Raw genomic sequence first — 14,655 nt, 5'->3', positions numbered from 1 at the left:
GCCTGCTTTCATCTTTGGAGGCTCTGAATCCCTTCTCTCTTTTCTCTTCCTGTCTTATGAGTCTTCCTTTCCCCCAGTTTATGACTTTTCTGTTATTTGTGTCGTCTTGAACATCTCTGCATCCTTGTTTTGTCTCCTGGTGTCTGCCTTTCCCAGAATTGCTTGGTTGTGTCCCTAATATTTTGATTCCTGCCTTGAAAACAGACTTTGCAGCCCACCGCCCTGCAAGGGCAGTCAGATGTGCCACGTGTGCAGCGGGCTTGGCTCCGCGAGGGATTTGCGTCCAGGTTGGGGGGAACGTACTTGGTTTGTTTTATTATTTGCGCGAGTGAAATGCTTATCTCTGAGCCAAAAATTTCATTTCTGATTTATGGTGATTTTCTTAAGGACTAAGCCAGCTGGCAGAGAGGGGTCTACACGCTTGAACAGTTTATATTTTATTCGAACAGTCTGTGGTTCCCGATTCAGAATTTAACATTCTTCAAACATTCAAGTCCAGTGCAAGTTTTATCACATTCTTTCCAGAACAGTGATTTAATTTTCACATTATTCTTCAAAACCATTTATAAATCTACAGCATTAGTTTCAGAATTGCCATCTCCGAGTGCTCTTCGTAGGGAAACAGTTTCTGGTCGTGACGAGGCACTTCTTCCCACGGGATTCCAGCCCGGCCTGGAGACAGAACATATGCGTCTCAGGATGTGGGGTTTGGGGATGGGACACCACCCTATCAGTGTGGGGCTTTGGGACAGGCCTGGGGGTGTGTGTGGGGGTACAGACTACAGATTTCCAGGCCCCATCCAGACACCTGGAATCAGCCTCCAGGGGTGGGACCAGGAATCCCATTTGTAAGCAGCTCACAGCAGCCAGGTCTGCTGCGTCTGCCCACTGGGCCGTGTGCATCCCTGGAAAGTCATGGCCCCGTCTGGGTCCTCCATCCTGTTACCGGGCACAGCTCAGTAGGAGCTGAGGTTTGAACCCACGTCTGCCTGACAGCTCAGCCTGGTGCCTTCAGAGGCTGGACCTGTATCAGAGGGGCTCACGTCCTCTGTGTAAGCACAGATGTCTGACGCACCCCTGGCAAGAATTGTTTTGTCATCAGTTTTTTAGGAATGAAAAATTAGTATTTATAAGAATGAAATACTAGACATACAGTGTATAAGTGTCATGATACTGCTGTCCGGGTATAACATGTTAATAATAATGTTAATTGGTGTGTATGGAGTTTCCCCATATGTGTATTAACATGACAGTTATTTTTTTTAAATAAAAATGAGCTTAAAAAATGAGTTTATACTGTATATGCTGTTTAGCACTCAGCTTTCTTAAAATACAGCGTGGATATTTTTTCACATAAGCATCTGAAGGACTTCGTTATTTCTCAAGGCCGAGCACCCGCTGTCAGTGGGACACGCTGTACAGGGGTGGGCGCTGGTCCTCTTTGTCAGCAGAGGCAGCTGTGGGAGAGCTTTGTTTGGGGGGTGGGGGATTGGGGCAAGCACAGGGCTCTGCACTGCTGCCCAGTCATGTGTGGGAAACCCTGATCAGGCCTGGCTCGTGGTGAGGACTGCAGAGTGGGGGTCATGGGGTGGGGGGTGGAGAGTGGGAGCCAGCTGCCTGGCTTCAGTCCATGGGTGCCTGGGTGATTACTCAGCTGCCCTGCACCCCAGTGTTTTCACGGGTGGGACAGAGGATGGCAGCGCCCCCCCCCCCCCCCCACAGGTGCTAGAAGGGCTGACGCAGGTCAGGTCTGAGAACAGTGCCCGCCTGCAGCAGTGGCAACTCAGGCAGACCCCACCCGCTTCTCTAAAGCATCCCTCGCTCTTCCATTTACTGTGTGCTTGATCTAGTAACAGCAGCTGCCGTTCTCCCGAGCACACCCTTCGTGCCAGCCCTGTTCCACCCCTGAGCTGGATGTTTCTGCTGTACAATGAATGAAGACCTGGAGAGGGGTGGCCCAGCTCCACCTGGGACCCACCTCCAGAGCCTGCACCTGACTGCTGTGTGGCCAGAACTCATCTACCCTGATACCAGCTGGCATCCACCATCCTTTCCATTTTACAGGAAAGAAAACTGAGGCCTTAAGTCTCTGAAAACCTGCCCTAAACACACAGTAGCACTGCTGGTCTCAGACTTCTGAGATCACTGTGTCAGCCATCTCCTCCCCAGAGCACCAACTCCCTGGCCCTGGCTCCTCTGCTGACCTCCTGGGCAGAGGGTGGGGGGTCGTTGGCCCAGCACATTGTGGTCTGGGGCTTCCTGGCTTGTCTCCAGGGCCCCATTCTTTTACTTTCCTGATTTCTGCCTCCCTGGAGTCCTGTGTGTGGCCAGTGCAGTGGCCCTGCAGGCCTGGGTGGCAGCCCCTCAGAGTCAGCAGCCTGGCCAGGGGCCCGGGGCTCACCCAGCTCCGTGGTGAACAGCTGACATGTCTCCAGGTTGCGGATGGTGAAGGCAACGTAGGCGTCAGGAACCCGCTGGTCCTTCTGGCAGGCAGAGAGCTTCTGCAGGACCCCGACCAGGGAGAGGACAGTTTCTGGGCAATATAGCACATCTGCGATAAAAACCCCAGGTTACTGGAAGGGGCTCCTCCAGGACCCCAGGATAGAGGCCTCTGGGTTGTGCCGACACGGGCAGCAGGGTGAAGGCCTGGAAGGCAGCAGTTCTATTAGGTTTGTGCTGTTGGACGGTAAGAAAATTACGGGGGTAAAAAGAAAAACCCTTAGCAGAGAAAGCTGCTGAAAGACACTGCAACACATGAAAAATATCCAGGACTCACTGGTGTTCCTTTAAAAGAAAAAATTCTCTGCCTCTGGCCTGCTTAGAAGATGCTTAATGAAGCAAATTCTGACTGCCTCAGACTTCTTGTTTCCTTCCTGTGGGGGGCAAGCTCCCTCCCGCCCACCAGCTGGGCCTGCAGGGGTGAGCTGCTTAGCCTCTGTGCTCCAGCCGCTCTGGGCCCGGGTCTCAGGGCCATGGCCAGGCCAGAGCACAGTACCATCGGCCAGATGGGGCTGGGTGAGCACCGTGGAGGGCAACGGTCCCGTTGGTGCCCACACCATATGCCCCTTCCCTCAAGGGTCCCATCCTGGCACCAGAGTGGGTGGTCCCTCCTTGTGGGACTTGTTTTGAGGACCTAGGACAGAGATACACAGGCAGAGCCTTCGGCCTCAGGGACACACAAGTGTGCACGGAGAAGGAAGCAGGTGCTGACAGAGGTGGGGGCACCCAGAGCTCCTTCCCCGACCCTCGGCCTGGCCCAGGGCATGCAGAGGAATCAGGATCATGCCGTTCTTTGTGGTCCTGAAAGGACAAGGCTGCTGTGGCCACTTCCGCCCCCATCTGAAGACAGGGGGTGTAGGTGGGGCCAGCTCGGCTCCCTTGCTTTGTGGGGCTGCTCTGGCCTATTCATTTAGGTTCTGGATGGCAACTGAGAGGCCTCCCTCAGGCTGCTGGAGAGGGATGTGAAGTCTGTCCGCTGGGTTGTGGCCTGGCTAAGACTGGTCACCCTAGTCTGGTGCCCTGGGGCCTGTTCTGTTCATCACAGGCCTTGCTGGGAAGAGCTGGTTCCTTTATAGGATGGACGATTAGCGTGGCAGTAGGCATGGCCACTGTCTCAAATGGGAGGGCTGTGGCTTTAGGGCACCCAAGAGGCACGCTCTGTGCTTTGATGTCACCCTGGAGGCCCACACAACCCAAATCCCATCATTCCTCCCACCAGGCAGCACTCACTGTCCCCTTCCCAGCACTGAAAGCCAGGTGGAGCTTCAGGGAGGCCACACTCCAGTGGCCGAAGCTGGGCGGTACCTGCGGCAATGACGATGTCCGGCTGGAAGGCAGCAAGCTGAGGGACCGTCACAACGTCCCAGTCTACCCGGGCCACCGTCACCCTGGGGCTCTCTGCATTGGCGGTGTCGTGTTCTGGGTGCTGGGCCAGGGCGACGGCATTTGGCTCCAATGAGAGGCCGTTGAGAAGGACGTTCCCTTGGAGCTGCTCGAGGACATGGCTGTGACAGTCGCTGAAGACGTATGCTCTGGGCCGGCACATCTTGCAAATGGCCAGGCCCGTGAGGCCGGCTCCACTGCCAAGCTCTAAGACAGTCCTGCGTGACAGGGAGAAGTGGCTGTGTCTGTGATCCCCCTGTGGCAAACCTCCCTGGTGCCCAGCCCTGCACCCCCAGGTCACCTGTGAGCAAAGCCCGCTGGGTTCTCCATGGCCCACTCCGCCAGGTAAAGTGCGGCATTCCACGTGACCAGGCCCGTGGTGCCGTGGGAAATGATGGCCGTGCTCTCGCAGAGTGTGATAGAGTCCCCGGAGGGCTAGGCAGAAACAGGGAGAGAGAATTAATCCAGCAACCAGGGCAGGTGTGGATCACATAAGGAATTAGGATTTGAGTCTAAATGTGATGGGGAGCCACTGGAGGGTTCTGAGCAGGTGACACAACCCTCGTGAGCTCAACCTGTCAGTGGGGACAGAAGAGGGAAGTCACAGGGCACATGGTAGACCCGAGGACAGTGACCCCAGAGCCCACCTAGGAGGGAACCTGCCTGCTCCGGCAGTGGGGGTGTGAGGGCCCCAAGGCAAGGCCTGAATGGCTACTCGAAACACTTAGAAATGTGTGACAATAACAGCAAACATCATTTCAGAAATAAAGGCTACTCAAAAAAGCATGAGCATAACAACAAACCAAAACATAAAAACAGATAAACCTTAAAGAGAAACAGGAAGTGAAAAGGAGCGAAATTTTAAAAATCAAAAAGAAATTAAGAGATTGTCATGGGTTCAATCGTTTCCCCCCAACATCCATATGCTGAAGTCCTAAGCCCCAGCAACTCAAAATGTGACCTTTTTGGAGATGAGGTCTTTTTTTCCTCTTTTATTGGCTGCACCGTGCAGCTTGCGGGATCTTAGTTCCCCCGACCAGGGATTGAACCCCTGCCTTTGGCAGTGAAAGCACAGAGTCCTAACCATTGGACCACCAGGGAATTCCTGAGGATGGGGTCTTTATAGAGGGAATCAAGTTAAAATACGGACATAAGGGGACCCTAATCCAATCTGACTGTGTCCTTATACGAACAGGACATTAGGACACACACGCGGGGAGAAGATGGCCATCTGCAGGCTGAGGAGAGGCCTGGAGCACATCATTTCCTCACAGCCTCAGAAAGAAACAACTCTGTCGACACCTTGATTTTGCACTTATAGCTTCCAGAACTGTGAGATGATAAATTTCTGTTGTTTAAGCCACAAATTTTTAGGTACTTTTAATGAAACAAAAGCAAAGAACAAATACTAAAAATTATAATTCAAGAAAGCATTCCTGAGAAAACAAACAGATTTGAAATGAATATTGAAAGAGTATACACTGCACCTGAGGTCACTGACTCAGAACGATCACAACCTCGAGACGTAGTCTAATAGAATTACTGGACTTTAAAGAAAAAAATGCTTTGGCTATCTAAGAGAAAAGGGCATGTGACATAAAAGGGAAAGAAAATTAAATTATCATCAGGCTTTTGCACAATGATGCTTTATGCCAAAGAAAGTGGAGGAATATATTTAAGAGACTCAGGGAGAGAAGGTGTGAGTCAAGATTCAAGTAAAAATGGCTCAATCTGTTATCAACATGCAAGAAGTCCGGGAAGGTCCATCCGACGAGCCCTTCTTAAAGAACCTCCTAGAAAATGAACTTGAGACAACCAAAATGGCTACAGAGACATCAATATACGGACCAATACAGAGACTGAAAAGTAAGAGACTACGGTATGTGCCTGAGGTCGGTAATGTTTCCACCCGTATCCCTGGACCTTGTGATTGTGCTGTGCTTCTTGGCAAAGGGACTCTGAAGATTCATTTAAGGTTACAGAACGTGACATGGGGAAATGATCCTGGATTATCCAAGTGGGCCCGATTTAATCATCAGGGCTGATGTTTGGGAGATGCAGAAGAAAAAGAGGCAGGAGGGATTTGAGGTGGTTGCTGGCTTTGGAATCAAGGGGCCATGAGTCAGGGGGACAGGGCGGCTCCTAGAAGCTAAGAACAATCCTGGGCCAAGAGCCAGGAAGGAAATGGAATCACATTCCTGCAGCTGCAGAAAATGCAATTGTGCCAATGACCTGAAGGGCCTGGAATGATCCTCCCCTGGGGGCCCAGTCCTACAGATACCCTGATTTTAGCTCTGTGAGACTCAAAGAAGAGTAAGCAGCTGAGCCCAGCAGACTTCTGACCTACAGAACTGGAAGACAGCACATTTATGTTGCTTTAGACTTCTGACCTACAGAACTGGAAGACAGCACATTTATGTTGCTTTGAGCTGCTTAGTTCGTGGTAATACTATGTAACGGCTCTATGATGTCTATGTAGGGAGAATGAGGGTGGCACATATAAAAATTTATGCTGTTTTCAGTAACCACAGTTGGTGTGAGGGATTAGTGCTGTTGTTCTGAGATCGCTGAACACACGAATAATATGGGATAAGCCAAAGGCAGTTGGGGGATATCCTAACATCATCCCCATGCTCTTGAGAACCAAAATTTCCAGAGCAGAAGAAAGGAGATAGGGATCCAATGCAGAAGAGGCTGAGTGAAAACCCTTCTGATCCTGTATCAGAAACATCAATATGGACTCATGAGGTATTTTCTCTTAAAAAGTATGGATATGTATCTCCACCCATATCCTAGCTCTGTCCACGGAAAGGCCTGGACAGCAGCAATGATCATCCCTAATGCCCAGACTGTGGTCTCTAAATATCATTTCCCACTAAAAGAAACTAGGGCTTCTTGAAGACATGGCTGATTCCAGGTCTGGGGCAGGGAACATACAAGATGAGTCTGGAAAAGCTTGACATAAACTAAAGTAAGAAAACTATGAGGTGATGTCAAAGGACTCAGAAGCCTATTTGAGGGGACTTCCCTGGTGGCGCAATGGTTAAGAATCTGCCTGCCAGTGCAGGGGATACGGGTTTGAGCCGTGGTCCGGGAAGATCCCACGTGCCGTGGAGCAACTAAGTGCATGCGCCACAACTACTGAGCCTGTGCTCTAGAGCCCGCAGGCCACAGCTACTGAGCCCGCGTGCCACAACTACTGAAGCCTGTGCACCTAGAGCCCGTGCTCCACAAGAGAAGCCACCGCAATGAGAAGCCTGCGCACCGCAATGAAGAGTAGCCCCTGCTCGCCACAACTACAGAAAGCCCGTGTGTAGCAGTGAAGACCCAATGCAGCCAAAAATAAATAAAATAAAATTACTTAAAAAAAAAAAGAAGTCTATTTGAAGTGACTCAAAATAGCACATTTTGAGCTTCAGTAACGATGTGATTTGCAATGGTTTGAACCCCTACTGGGAATGACAGGAAACCAATTCACTATCTTGAAAAGGAAAGAAGTCTGTATTCTGCCTTTCCTCTACTAGCTGTACCAGTAGGTAACCAAATACGGATGAAAGGAGGCATTTCCTTATAAAATTTCTCCAGCTAATGAATGAAAACAAAATGATAGAAAAATCACTGGGACTTCCCTGGTTGCGCAGTGGTTAGGAATCTGCCTGCCAATGCAGGGGACACGGGTTCGAGCCCTGGTCCGGGAAGATCCCACATGCCATGGAGCAACTGAGACTGTGTGCCACAACTACTGAGCCCTCGTGCCACAACTACTGAAGCCCGTGTGCCTAAAGCCTGTGCTCCGCAACAAGAGAAGCCACCGCAATGAGAAGACCGCGCACCGCAACGAAGAGTAGCCCCTGCTCACTGCAACTAGAGAAAAGCCCGTGAGCAGCAACGAAGACCCAACACAGCCATAAATAAACAAATAAATAAATAAGAAAAATCACCTTTTTGCATCCTTCAATGAATTAATGAGTCTAAGCTTTAAGCACCCACAAGTGCTACCATGAAGAGGATAAAAAAGAGATGACGTGACTTCTAGGACCCAGGCTGTTTTCTTGCCAAAGGGGTCAAACAGACAAGAGTCTGAGTGGGCCTGTGAATCCAGCCGCCAATTTTTGGGGAACAGAGGACAGAGGAACAAGCTGAACAGCACCATGTGTGTGCGACAAAAAGCCAGCTTGTGGAAAGCTGTCCAGGCCAAATTGCCAGGAAGAGCTGGGGGGACCTGCGGATGAAGGGAAATTTTGAGCCAGACCTAGTTAATGGGCAAGACTATGTCCAGAGGTGCACATGGCAGTGGTACGACCTCAGTGATTACTCTGAAAGAGAGGGAGGGCTGGGATGGGTCAAATGAGGGCTTTGTGGGCTGGCTGCCCAAGTCCTTGGCTAGATTGGCAGTTACCATGATGGCCACCTTGCAACAATTCGATAATCTAATTCTTTTGCATGGTTTTCTGTATCTTTGTTTTACAATAAAAGGTTAAAGAAGAAAGAAAACAAAAACTGTTGTGTGTAGAATGGACTTCTGTGGGGTAAGAAGCCAGGTGACCAGTGAGAAGGCCAAGCACCAGGTCAGCCTGGTGATGGTGGCAGTGGACAGTGGGGAGAGACTGCTGTCCTGTAACAACCATCCATCAAATATTTATTGAGGTCTAAGCGCCAGATCGCTGCTGTGCAATTCATGTGTGTTACCTAATTTAACGCCAGTCACCCCGTAAGACAGGTGTTATTTGTTGAAGTGCTTGGTTTACAGGTGGGGAAACCGAGGCTCAGGAAGGTTAACTGACCCCGTCTAAGACTACAGAGCTGAGGAGTCAGGATTGAAGCCACATGAGGCTGACTGGAGCCTGAATCAACTGTGTGTGTGGAGGAGGGCGCATGTCTCCTACCAGTAGGTAGCTCCGGTGGCACTGGGTGGGCTCCTCGGCCGTCAGGACCTCTGCCAACGCCTCGTACAGCTCGTCCAAAGGCTCCGTGTGGATAGCCTCGTGCTGGGGGCGGGCAGGGCGAGAGCTTCAGCAAGAGGATTAAGTTGACCCTCGTGAATCAAACCAAGGTTCCACCTGCTTGCTTTTTTTTTTTTTTTTTTTTTTTTTGTGGTATGCGGGCCTCTCACTGCTGTGGCCTCTCCCATTGTGGAGCACAGGCTCTGGACGCACAGGCTCAGCAGCCATGGCCCACGGGCCCAGCTGCTCCGCGGCATGTGGGATCTTCCCGGACCGGGGCACGAACCCATGTTCCCTGCATCGGCAGGCAAACTCTCAACCACTGCACCACCAGGGAAGCCCCCACCTGTTTGCTTTTACTATGACTTGTAAAAATGGATGGAGGATTTTCACCAAATTTGGAGGGGAGACTTGGGATGTGATTGACTTAATACAGATCACTTGGTGGGGGGACCTGGGGGACCTCAAAGAGAGGTGTAGAGAGGGTGAGGGTGAGGTGTAGTGTAGGGCAGGAGAAATGGGATATGTGAGAGAGCTGGCAGGACAGAAGGAGAAGGTGGCATTTCCCACACTCAGGGGTTCCTGAGTGTTTCCATCTCAGGAAGGTTCCATGGGGGACCAGGACCACAGAGGAGATGCAGCCACTGCTGGAGACCCCTCAAAGCACAGAGGAAGTACCCTGGCCCCTCCTTTCCTCCCCCCCTCCATGGCTTCTCATTGGTGGAACTCAGCTGGGCGCAGTTGCCCAGGGAGCCCCCTGCTATACGGGGATCTGTAGAGCAGGCAAAGAGTATGGGATGGATCTGGGCTCCAACAGGCAAAGCCCACGTTTGGAGAGCCAGCCAAGTCCTAGATGCTGCCTGGTTACCAGATGGACAGTGCCCATCACTGACCTTTCTGATGAGCTCTGAGAGAAAACTCCAGGCATACTTCACTGACGGTGGATGCTTCATGCACAGAGGATGCTTCACGGTCTGTGACGAGGAACACAGTGTGGGTTGCTGGAGAGACTCCGCCTTAAGTCTCCCATGAGCTTCAAGTGAATACAGGGCAAACCCCAGTTATCCGATTCCTGGAATTCTGGCCCTGGGTGACCCTTATGCGTCTGAAAGAGTTTAAGATATAAGCCCTTTCCTAAAAATATTTCTCCACTACAGTGGCACAGACCATGGCAGTGTCTCTAACGCCCTTTCTGGGAAGGAATATACAGCATACGGTCTCAGGCTAACACCCTGCTGTAGACTGAATATTTGTGTCCACTCTACATTCACATGTTGACTCTAACACCCACTGAGATGATATCAGGAGGTGGGGCGTTTGGGACATGATTATAGGTTATGAGGGTAAAGCCCCCATAAATGGGATTAGTGTCCTTATAAAAGAGACCCGAGAGAGCTCCCTTGCCCCTTCTGTCATCTGAGGACATAGCCAAGAAGACAGCATCTTTGGACCAGGAAGTGGGACCACACAACACACTGAATCTCCTGGCACCTTGATCTTGGACTTCACAGCCTCCAGAACTGTGAGAAATAAATTCCTGTTGTTCACAAGCCACCCAGTCTGTGGGGTTCTGTTATAGCAGGACTAAGACATGCCCCTTCCCAGAGCAGCCAGCAGGAACTAGAGTTTGTAGTGAGGACAAATGTGGGACTGTCTGGCTCCATGGAAGGGGTGAGAACTCCAAATGGTACGACAAGGCAGATTCAGCACCTGCCCTCCTGGAGATCACACCCCCGGGTGGGGTGCTGCGCTGACCAGGACAGAGGAAGGTGGGGACTCTGCCTGGGATGTAGTGGAGAGGGATGGGGGCTCTGAGGGCAACACTTCGGCTGGAGCTGAGAGAAGCAGAGAGCAGGGGAATGAGTTCCAGGCAGCTGGGTAGCTTGTGCAGGCCCCCACCTGGCATTTTGGGAGGGAGGGCAGGGGACGGGAACAGTGAGAATAGGGCCTGTGTCACATGGGACCTGCTGGCCGGAGGGACATGATTTTACTCAAGGGCAACAAAATGCCCACACAACTCTTCAGGGGCTTGGCGGGTGTTAGGTTTTACCCTTGGGGTGAAAAATCAGAGCAGACTGCATGACAATGGCCTCGGAGAGGTCTGAGCTCGCAGTCCTGAACTGCTGGATCTCCTGGGAATCTTCCCTAGCTTGGCTGCATCTTCTCGACATGGTGGTCAGATGGATACTCTTGGTTCACCCTCCAGACAGGAATTCTGACCCTGGGCTCTTTGGACAGGACCAGTGGTTGGAGGGGTGTGTATGATTCCCATGCATTTGTACACAAAATGTACTCTTCTGGAGCATTTTTTCCTTGGGGTAGTGTCAACACCTTTGGGTTTTCAGAAGGATTCATGACCCGTAAGAGGTTAGAGAGCCCGGATGCACTGTGATGTACACCTGACCCACATGGCCAGGGGCAGGCAGAGTGGGACAGGCCGGGCAGAGTGGTGGTCCCTCCTCTACCCGCACGCAGATGCACCTTAGAGTCCAAACCCCACCTACAAAAAGCAGGGGCCCATCCACAACTAGAAAAGACACACGGGTGGGCAAGACTTGCCTGCTTCTTTTCCCCTTAAACGTTTAAAAAAAAAAAGTCTCTGAGCAGCTAGCAAATGCTAGAAGATGTTCCTACAGCTGTCATCTCCATTTTCTCTGTGGACGGTTTAAAAAAACATCCCCCAGGTTCCCTCCTCTCATGCAGCTTGTTGTATATTCTGATGTCTTTATCTAAGAAAACAAAAGAGCCGGAGCTGTCTGAGGTGCTCACACCCAGATGCAGCGTCTTTCTTTTTAAAGGATACGTGTGCACCTGTTACGTCTTCATGGGCAAATCAGGCCACTGGTGCGTTCCAGTGATTCTGTGATTCTTACCTTCTGCAAAATATCCAGCAGCAGCTCAGAACCTGATGAGTCCCTTAATTTCTCTTCTAGGCTCTATTCAAAGAGAGAGGGGGAAGAGAAAGAAATCTCAAGGGCATTATCACAGGAACATTAAACATGCAATGGGACATGTTGGCAAAGTGCTAAGTGATCTCTCCCCAGGGACCTGGGGCCAAATGATGTGGAAGGCACAGGCAGCTGAAAGCCTGACCTTGAGAAGTTCCGGGTTATACCTGGATGAGTCAGAGAAAGAACATCAGAAGACAGACTCTTGGTTTGCATTAGCCCTAGCAGCTTAACCTTGCCTGGGTCACAGACCAGCTCTGTGGCTGAATTGGAATTACAGGGGGAGCCACAGCATTAACACCTGGTGGGCAACTTGAAACCTTTCCACGGCAGGATGGCTGCTTCACTGTTCAGGTCCCGGCTCCTGTCACCTCCTTGGAAGGCCTTCCCGACTCTCCTAAATTGATGCATTTCCCTGTTTTACTGACTTTCCAGCCACCATCATCTCCCCGTGTTTTCTTGCTTATTCATTTACTTGTTTATTCTCTGGCTCTCCCATCTAATCAGGGCTTTGTCTGTATTCTGCTGATACTGGTGCCTGGCTTGTGGAAGGCATTCTGTAAACATTCGTTGACAGAATAAAAAGTACTAGCTAACACATATTCATGTAATCCTGACAACAGCCCTATGAGGTTAAGCATCATTATACCCCCATTTTACTAATAAGAATATGAAGGCACAGAGAGACAAAGTCACTTGCCCAAGGTCACACAGCTTGTGTGGGGTGGGGCAGGGCCAGAATTCAAAGCAGGTTGTCTGTCTCCCAGGTCTGAGTGCTCCAATGCTGCTGTCAACTTCTTTTCTAGTCAAACCAATGGTAAGAATAGTTCTCACCACATGGGTGCTGTGGGTGAGCCTAAGTGAGCACTTAGCATGGGACTGGTGCAGAGTAAGCACTCACTCATGAACAATTATAGTCGATATGAATTGGGCCCAATGGATGCTGTCATGAAGGTTTAAATTTGGGGTTAAAAAACGTACACATTCCTTTCTGATGGGAAATGATCTCCCAGAATGCTAAATGGTTTATGTCAATGAAACACAAATGACTAACCTCCACTCTTAAGATGGGGCAGACCTGGGGAGGAATATATGTTCAAACTGAGTCATCCCAGTGGGTTCACCACACTTGAATTATGGATTATAAAGGACGCAGCGTCATTAGAGCCCTGGACTTGGCAGAAAGAAGCTGCTGCCTCGGCCAAGTGCCTCTGTGTGAATGGCAGGTCCCCAGGGCAGGGAAGTGAGCTCTTTCGTCTCTTTCCTGGACTGTTTTGTACCTCCCTGTCTCTTCCATCAGCTGCCTCTGAGAGGGCTTTGTCCAATGCTGCTGACACAGATGAGAACACCCAGGCCCGAGGGGTCTGTGACCTGGTCGCTGAGTTCAACGCAGCGTGGTCTCCCGCTGCCCTGAGGACGTGGGCTGTTTAAATGAGCAGCAGCAGCTGTTACCCAATGGCCAGGATAATAACCGGCTAAAAAAAGGCACAAACTGTCCATGACCCTAAAAACCCAGCGAAAAAAGGAGTTGGGAGGAAACCCCGCATTCCTTCAATTCGTGGGACTCGGTCTGCAGAGACAGCGGAGGGCGGGAAGGGCCCAGGGGAGGACGGAGCTGGGGGCTGAGCGCAGGGTGGGTCCAAGGGTGCTGAGGTGGACCTCCTGCTCCCCGCCGCCAGCCCGCGCTGGCCCCAGCGATGCCCGGGGAACCGGACGTGATGCCGGGGCCCGCGAGGGAGCAGAGGCCGCCGCGTGGCGGGGCGAGCAGGGGTGAGGCCGGAGCCCCGCTCCACCGCGACCCCGGCGCCCCCCACCCGCCTTCCGCGCTCCCCACCGCCCACCTGCCAAGGGAAAGAGCTCAGGGCGCGCGCCGCCAAGAAGCGGCACTCGAAACTTCGCAGCAGGAGCGCAGCCTCGGCGCTCCCCTCAGGCGCCATGGCGGGGCGGGGATTGGCCACGGCGTTGCCCGAGAGAAGGGGGGAGCGGGGCTGCGCCGGGAGGCGGCCCGTGGCAACGCGCGGAGCCGGGGTGGGGCTTGGGGCGGGGCCAGGCGCCGCTTGGATCCTGGGAGGCGGGGCTTAGGTAAGGAGCCGGGGTTCAGCAGGCGGTGCCAGCCGGAGGTGCGTGCGGAGGTGGGGTGGGGGTGGGTCGAGGCGTTGCAGGGGTCCTGGGAGGCAGGCCCTGAAGGCGGGCTCTGGGGCAGATTTGGGGCCTGGGAGGCGGGACCAGGGTCGGAAGGGGCGGGGCCATGGTTTCGATGGGGGCGGAGTCAGGGTTTGGCGCCAGGTTCCGCTGGGCGGGGCGGCGAGAGCTCGCAGTCAGGCCAGGGGCCGGGTAGCCGTTCTCGCTCTTCCAGCGCCTTCTCGAGCGTCTTTTTTGGCAGGAGCCCTCTGGGCAGACGCGTCGTCCCTTGGGCTTAATCCTAGCCCTCCCCCAACCCCTCTGGGACTGCGCCCTCAAGCTCAGCCTCGGGTGCGGGCGTCTCTTCAGGTCTGTGGGCAGGTGGGCTCAGACTTTCGCAGACTTTTCTCGCCTTGGTAAAAGGCACTGAGGCAAAGGTGTTGGTTGGCAAACTGCCGCGTTCACGGGGGCAAGGAGAGACCGAAGAAAGCAGCAGGCCCCTCCAGGTTGGTAGGTGGCAGTTTTAATAAGTGAGGGAACTTAACGAGGCATGTCGTGGGCACCTCAAGGAGAATAGTTCGGTGGGTCGGTGGTCCTAACCAGTCTTAACCAGCTTGAACTAGAGACAGCTGATTCCAAGTTCCTGGAAAACAACTTGGGCAAACATCTTATTGTTTGTTTAGGCTACGTCTTATTGTTAGGCTTAGAGGACCTGCCAGTCTTTTATAGCAAAAACTAAAGCGAGCTTGAGCGGTGAAGGC

The 14,655-nt window shown here is 52.3% G+C and overlaps 1 protein-coding gene across 3 annotated transcripts; it reads right to left on the bottom strand.

The window, feature by feature from the left end:
- Positions 1–426: 426 nt before the first annotated feature.
- EEF2KMT (eukaryotic elongation factor 2 lysine methyltransferase) lies at positions 427–13,716 on the bottom strand. Of its 3 annotated transcripts, XM_065892500.1 has the most exons (8): positions 13,615–13,716; positions 11,699–11,761; positions 9,719–9,799; positions 8,769–8,870; positions 4,184–4,317; positions 3,805–4,100; positions 2,402–2,551; positions 427–672 (listed from the first exon to the last, which is right to left on the bottom strand). In XM_065892500.1, exons 1-8 carry the CDS (start codon positions 13,708–13,710, stop codon positions 572–574), a joined length of 1,023 nt encoding a protein of 340 aa, XP_065748572.1. In that variant the 5' UTR covers positions 13,711–13,716; the 3' UTR covers positions 427–571. The 3 variants fall into 3 exon arrangements, with proteins under 3 accessions (XP_065748572.1, XP_065748573.1, XP_065748574.1); XM_065892501.1 differs by lacking the exon at positions 8,769–8,870 and having other exon boundaries at positions 572–672; positions 13,615–13,710; XM_065892502.1 differs by lacking the exons at positions 8,769–8,870; positions 9,719–9,799 and having other exon boundaries at positions 572–672; positions 13,615–13,710.
- Positions 13,717–14,655: the final 939 nt, after the last annotated feature.

This window comes from Phocoena phocoena, chromosome 15, assembly GCF_963924675.1.
Source record: "Phocoena phocoena chromosome 15, mPhoPho1.1, whole genome shotgun sequence".
In the NCBI taxonomy this organism is placed as follows: domain Eukaryota; kingdom Metazoa; phylum Chordata; class Mammalia; order Artiodactyla; family Phocoenidae; genus Phocoena; species Phocoena phocoena.
Note: the sequence above shows the minus strand (reverse complement) of the source record. Positions and strands in the feature narration are given on the sequence as shown.

Excerpts from the sequence above, each read along its gene's own strand:
- EEF2KMT (XM_065892500.1), bottom strand. The coding sequence starts at position 13,710 with ATGGCGCCTGAGGGGAGCGCCGAGGCTGCGCTCCTGCTGCGAAGTTTC. Across the intron at positions 11,762-13,614 it reads TGAGCTCTTTCCCTTGGCAG|AGCCTAGAAGAGAAATTAAG; the intron begins GTGGGCGGTGGG and ends CTCTTTGAATAG. Across the intron at positions 8,871-9,718 it reads TCTCAGAGCTCATCAGAAAG|CACGAGGCTATCCACACGGA; the intron begins GTCAGTGATGGG and ends GCCCGCCCCCAG.